The sequence below is a fragment of the Nicotiana tabacum genome, chromosome 12 (assembly GCF_000715075.1).
Source record: "Nicotiana tabacum cultivar K326 chromosome 12, ASM71507v2, whole genome shotgun sequence".
Taxonomy (NCBI): Eukaryota; Viridiplantae; Streptophyta; class Magnoliopsida; order Solanales; family Solanaceae; genus Nicotiana; species Nicotiana tabacum.
This window is the reverse complement of record NC_134091.1, coordinates 59658555-59665441: the sequence shown is the minus strand read 5'-3', so window position 1 is coordinate 59665441 and position 6887 is coordinate 59658555. Positions and strand designations below refer to the sequence as shown.

The window sequence follows — 6887 nt, the reverse complement described above, 5'->3', positions numbered from 1 at the left end:
TGACATTGTTTGAGGTTCTGCTCGGAACTGATACAAGTATCTACAGAAATACTTTGAAATTCGATTTTCTGGATATGAATACATCATGTATTTATGCCGGATACAACCTGTAATAGTAATCTACTGCCTGCATATTTCATAATAAACCTAGTGCTTGTATTATGTTGTATCTAACAATTGTGTTCAATGTATTCAAGTTTATTTTTGTATTCACAATATTTTATTTATTCTTAATACATGGTATTACTGCTTTATTGTGTATATTTCATTAGTTGTATTCATTGATTTTCTATTTGTATTGAGAGTATTTTTCTGTCTTTCATTGTATTGTTGTTTTAAATACAGTTGGATATAGTTAGGTTAAAAATACAGATAAATACAGTTAGATTGAATGCATAACTAATTGATGAATAACATCGAAATGATAGAACTAACAATATATTTAAAAATGTTGTTGTATGAACTTAAATACATCTAAATACAACAGTCAAAAATCACTGTACAAAATAAAAATCAGTGTATGCCTTATCGAATAAATATATCTAAATACAAGAAGAGAAACCCATTGTACAAACTAAAAATCAATGTATGCGGACCCGAATACATATAAATACATCTACAATTAGGGTCATTGCGTATTTTTGTTCTCCTTTCGGCTTCAATGGTTGCTGATGAACTTGCAAATACAATTCCATTGTTATATGTGAATTGTTTAATCAATTTCCCCAAACCTAATCCTAATCTTATTAGCCGCTGCCACCCTCTCCTCTATCCTTTCCTCTTTCATGTCAACATTCAAAATCAATTCAGCTATGAACAGACCATGTCCGCTCCACTTTGGGAAAGAGATACAACTCATATTAAAAACTTTGATCAAGACATTTTGAAACTCATGTTAACAGAGACGGAATCCACCAAATCGAGACCTAGGGTTTGAGAACAATCTAGAGAGAACCTGCAAATAAAGGAGAATCGTGGTTCAACAATGGGGAAGACAGTGGCGCTGTGAGAGAGAGATCGTGCAGAGAGAAATAAGATACGGTGATTTTGGGAGTGAATAAACTGAAAAAATGAGAGAGAAAAATATTAGACAGCGTATTTAATAGCTTAACGATATGAAATGACCATAAATATATATTTTGCTATAAAAACTAAAAAGTCGCTGTAAAAAATAATATTTTAAAATAATTTTTATTTATAATAAATAGAGTGTAAAATTTTCCTACAGGAGATAAAATTTCCTAAATTTAATAGCTTGAGCCCCACGACCCCACCCCAAAAACAAAACTGGTGGTCCTTTCCTCTACCCAGCTCTTCCGTCTCCCCCTTCACACACACACAATATATATATATATTTATTCGGTACCATATAATATACACATGTCACTGTAATAAAACTGTAAAAGTTGTAGTGGAGCAGTAGTGAAAGTTGTAGTAGAAGCATAAAATAGGCAGCTAAAAAATCCCATTGTCTCATTCTCTAACCCCTCCTCGCCTTTTGGTTTATATATGTTGAGGGAGGTCCCTATCAATCCATCCTTGTCACTCAAAAACAAAAATAAATAAATTAGAGCAGAGTGCTTTCCTTTTCTCATGTGTTTTCTCAACAAGTCTCAGGTCACAGTCGCCGCCATTAGCATTTAGTTGTACTACCTTTTCTTGCCCCTATTATCCTAGGCAACAAAACCTATATAGAGTAGTATATAAAATCGTATCATAATATTATAACATAAAAAATAGTTAATCCATTTTCACTATATATGCATATCACCACCCCAAAGAAATAGAACCCCATTGCTTTTCTTGGTTTTCACCATTTTCTTTCCCTTCTCCGTGAAGTCTTGAAATTCGAACCAGTTTTTGGTTTCAGAAACTGATGCACAGGGGTATACCATAAGGTGGGTTGGTTTTGTTTCCATTGTTTCTTGATTGGGTAAATAGAAAAAAGAGCAAGCTTGTACTACATCTTTCTCTGTTTTTGTATTGATACCTTCACTTTTGTTTTTGCGTTACAGTTTGAAGTGCAACTTATTTTGGTTTGAGGAACTGACAAGCACAGGGTAACTAAAAGGTGGGTTGGTTTTGTTTTCATGTTTTTGTTATTTATGAAGGAAGAGAAGTATATAGAGAAAAAAACTAAAGGTGAAAAATCTTGAATGATGTTTCATCTTCTTCTTTTTACTGTTCTGATGTCTTGGTTTTGTTTTGCGTAATAATCTGAAGTGTTCGTTGTGTGCTATTCTAAGGAGTTTTCTTGACTATCCATATATTATTCAGGCTTCATCAATGGCAGAGAAAGACCCTGACTTTTTGTCCCACAAACTGCCTACTCCTTCCCAGGTTTTCTTCTTTTACCCACAAAATTTAAATGCTTATAGAAGAGAGGGTGCTAAATTAAACTTGCATTTGTGATACTTGAAAAGGTGGTGGAGGAATTAAAGGAGCTATGGGGAATGGCTTTGCCAATAACAGCAATGAATTGTTTGGTGTATGTTAGAGCAGTGGTGTCTGTTCTATTCTTGGGCAGGCTTGGAAGTTTACAACTTGCTGGTGGGGCACTTTCCATTGGTTTCACAAACATAACTGGCTACTCTGTTCTTGTTGGTCTTGCTTCAGGTCTTGAGCCAGTTTGTAGCCAAGCTTATGGCAGCAAAAACTGGGACTTGCTCTCACTTTCCCTTCAACGTATGATCTGCATACTTTTGTTGGCCATCATTCCCATAAGTCTTCTGTGGATAAACCTTGAGTCCATCATGCTTTTCATGTGTCAAGACAAGGAAATAACATCAGTGGCTGCAACTTACTGTATATACTCACTCCCTGATCTTGCAACAAACACTTTGTTGCAGCCCCTTAGGGTGTACCTGAGGTCACAGGGGGTGACTAAGCCACAAATGTGGTGCACTTTTATTGCAGTGCTGTTTCATGTGCCTTTGAATTATTTTCTGGTGGTGGTGATGGGGTTAGGGGTACCAGGAGTTGCTATGGCTTCAGTGCTGACTAATCTGCATATGATGGTGTTGATGATGGGGTATGTGTATGTATATGGGAAGTGGGAGTGGAGATGGACGGCTGGGATTGGAGGGATATGTGGTGGGTTGGGGCCACTGCTGAAGTTGGCAGTTCCTAGTTGTATAGGGATATGTTTGGAGTGGTGGTGGTATGAGATTGTGACTGTACTTGCTGGATATTTGCCTAATCCAAGACTTGCTGTTGCTGCAACTGGGATTATGATACAGACCACTAGCCTTATGTACACTGTTCCCATGGCCTTAGCTGGCTGTGTATCTGCCAGGGTAAGTTTTCCATCACCTTTTTCTGCTGAAACTGTGATTGCTTCTAGTCTAGTATAGGAAGCATACTTAATGCTGACATGATAAGAGCTTTTATTTTAAATTCTTGGAGAAAGCCATTTAATGTTTGGAAATATAACTCATACTTCATATAACAGGTTGTATTTGATTGGACATAGAGTTTAAGAAATACTCCCTCCGCTTCAATTTACGTGAATTCATTTGACTGAGCACGAAGTTTAAGAAAAGAGAGAAGATTTTTGAATTTGTGGTGTAAAATGAGACACATATATTTTGTGTGGCTATAAATTATTGCATAAGGTAAATTGTTGCCAAATAAGGAAAGAGGTCATTCTTTTTTGCACGGACCAAACATTAAATAGGTTCGCATATATTGAAACGGAGACGGAGGGAGTATTTACTTTAGTTCGAACGTGGGGTTATAAACATATAAAATGGGAAGTTAAAGCTAGAGAGTTTGTTTGATGTAGAAAGGTGACCACTAAAAGAGAGGATCGTATATGGAATTATTATTTCCAATTTAACTATCTCACTTATATGTGCAAGATATAGTTTCTAGCTAGAAAACTTCTTTCTTCTTCTATGATTCTCCATTTCATGGCTATGCTGTCAACTAAGTCAATTAGCTGAGATGAAAAGGGAGTCAGTAATTATGTAATTTTGTGACAAATCACTTTGTCTAGTCATGAAATCTGCTGAGCTCTTGCAAATCAAACCCACCAAAGAAAATCCTTTTGTTCGTGTGCTTTAACTAATGGATGGATGATTTAGCCATGTTCCTGCTACTGCAATTAGTTGATAATGATCTTTGTAATGGTTGCTGACAAATATTGTGTCGATACTTTGTAACTTGTCTGTTTGATCCTTGTGAATTGACATGTTTTATTGTGACAAGTTACTTGGGGGAAAGGGTTGAGGGAACAACTTGCTTCAATTTGTTGGATTGATTTGACCTCTCTGACTCAAATACATTGCAAATGCTAATTATTTGTCCTAAACCTTTTTGTTTAAATGATCGAGCAAGTACTTTAGAACTGGAAAGCAATTAGGCCATTGAAACCTTTGCTATTCATTATCCCAAGTGGCTGCTCATCTTTGGTTTCTTGAGGTTGACATACTATAGTGGAACATTTATTTGTACAATTTGGTGAATAGAGATCCTAAAAGAGAGTGAAACGTGTCGACATTTTGTGCATATTGACATGTAAGGAACCACAATGAACTTATGTTTATTGTCCTTTTAAGATTTGGCCCTTGGAGTTGCACTGTATGTGATTCTTAGATTAGAGCCATCTTTTGCTAGGCACTGTGACGTTGCTTGATTCTGTATGATAAATGAACTTCATTTCCTGTTTTAGTTTTTTTATCAATTATATGCATGAGACTGTTATGGAAATCTTGGTTCTTGATAGCATATAACTAACATACCAAGGAGAAAGAGGGAGGCTCCTCCTATTATAACTAACATAAACTGTAGAAAAAACAGACAAATTATTCTTGTCTAGTTTCACATAATCTTCCTAAAGATTGTATGCTTTTTGTTCAGTTGATTGATTGCATCATACTTCATTTACATCATCTATGTTGGGTGGTTACATAAATCTTGTGTACTGACATCTGCAATTGATTACATCCTCTTTTATACCTAACTTCTATATCAATTGGCTAATATATGACATAGCCATTTAACCAACTAGAGTTGACCAAGGATTTCATGCCTTATCTCCTTGCATATTTTATATGTTTGACATTTTACTAGCATCTTAATATAGTAACATCTCTGACTTTAATCCTATATCATTTTATCTTGAACTTGGATATTATAGAGTTATCTTTTTGTAATGGTATATATACTAATTGAATGTCAAATTCAGGTAGGGAATGAGTTAGGAGCTGGGAAACCATACAAAGCCAAGTTAGCTGCAACAGTTGCATTAGCTTGTGCATTTGTGATTGGATTCATCAATGTTATATGGACAGTGATCTTCAGGGACAAATGGGGAGCCTTATTTACAAAAGATGAGATGCTTAGAGCACTTGTTGCATCAGTCCTGCCATTAATAGGGATGTGCGAGCTTGGAAACTGTCCACAAACCACCGGTTGCGGGATACTCCGTGGAACGGCTAGACCGGCCATAGGCGCCCGGATCAACCTCGGCTCGTTTTACTTCGTGGGCACCCCGGTTGCCGTAGGGTTAGCCTTTTGGCTAAAAGTTGGGTTTAGTGGCCTATGGTATGGCCTCTTGTCAGCTCAAGCAGCCTGTGCTATCTCTATACTTTATGTTGTGCATTGCTGCACAGATTGGGAAGGTGAGGCATTGAAAGCCAAGAGGCTAACCAACTTGGAAATGATGGGGCATAGAGATGACACAAGTGATGATGAAGAACAAAATGTCCTTTTGGTTAATGAGAAAGACAAGTTTGATGATGTTCTATAAAAAGGAAAAGTAAGAAAACAAAGTTAGTAAATGAGTTTGGAATTATGTAGGGACTGAAGTTTTTTATTTTTAAGAGGGACTATCTTTTTGTCGTTTAGTTGCTTTTCTCAAGGCATGGGTTTGTGAAAAAAAGGCAAAGGGAATATCATGGTGTCCCATACAAAAATGTTCCATTATTTCAGGCTCTATACAAAAAACATTTTGCTTTTAGTTGCTCGCCTATACACAAGTGGTTCCTATTTTATATAGGATGTATCCTAAATTTTGGTGCCCCCTATATTCAGCTTTACTTTTATGGGTTTTTTAAAATTAAAAAAAAAATTGAATACTTCATTTGCTTACTTATTGCGACCAATAATAAAGGGTAAAGCAACAGACTAACTAGTCATCATAAACCTATAAGAGTCTTTTAATAATTTAATTGGAGAAACTCTTGTATTGGATGGATTTTGTTTACTTTACATTAATTTACTTAGAATCACCGTCCAATGAGCGTTCATCGAAGTAGTCTCTTTTGAACTGAAGAATATAGACGGTTTTTAGTTGGATAAATATTTTCAAATTATGATTTTATTGCATCAGTCTTTCTCTAAACTTTTGTTAACTTGACTCTCAAAACATGTGTTTAGCTTACAAATATTTTGGTGTCAGTAAGATCTTACATCTAAAGGGAAACAAAGAGAAATTATCCTCTAACAATTTCGAGTATTTACTTGCACTTTTTTTCAAGTGCAAATTATTTTCTTACTCTGATTCTATGAATGATTCTGCTATTTTCAGAAAAATTCTCGTTCCATTCATTTTTACTTTTACTTTGTTCATTTTAGTGAATCAAGAGAACAACAAACTTTTTTTCATGTTTTATCTTTATTGTTTACTTTCTCCGGTCTATAATAAGTGACTTTGACCTTTGGCAACCCTTAAGAAAATATGAATTCCTAGAGAAAAAAATATGTATTCACTAAATTACTCTAATTAAAATTTACATATTGTTACCTTGACACATTGGGATATATAAATAAGGAAAAATTTTGGAAAAATAAAATTAATTATTTCTTAATTATGTAAAATGACACTTATTTTGGCTCAAAAAAGTCACTTATTATGGACTAGAGAGATTACTACTCATTCCTCA

The 6887-nt window shown here is 35.1% G+C and overlaps 1 protein-coding gene across 1 annotated transcript; it reads left to right on the top strand.

The window, feature by feature from the left end:
* Positions 1–1378: 1378 nt before the first annotated feature.
* Positions 1379–5962, top strand: LOC107821359 (protein DETOXIFICATION 54-like). Its single transcript, XM_016647797.2, has 5 exons — positions 1379–1898; positions 2016–2071; positions 2278–2340; positions 2424–3296; positions 5189–5962. The coding sequence occupies exons 3-5, from the start codon at positions 2287–2289 to the stop codon at positions 5750–5752; spliced, it is 1491 nt and encodes a 496-aa protein (XP_016503283.1). The 5' UTR covers positions 1379–1898; positions 2016–2071; positions 2278–2286; the 3' UTR covers positions 5753–5962.
* The last annotated feature ends 925 nt before the right edge of the window (positions 5963–6887 follow it).

Coding starts and splice junctions, on each gene's coding strand:
- LOC107821359 (XM_016647797.2), top strand. CDS start 2,287: ATGGCAGAGAAAGACCCTGACTTTTTGTCCCACAAACTGCCTACTCCT. Junction 2,341..2,423: donor AACTGCCTACTCCTTCCCAG/GTTTTCTTCTTT, acceptor ATACTTGAAAAG/GTGGTGGAGGAATTAAAGGA. Junction 3,297..5,188: donor CTGGCTGTGTATCTGCCAGG/GTAAGTTTTCCA, acceptor TGTCAAATTCAG/GTAGGGAATGAGTTAGGAGC.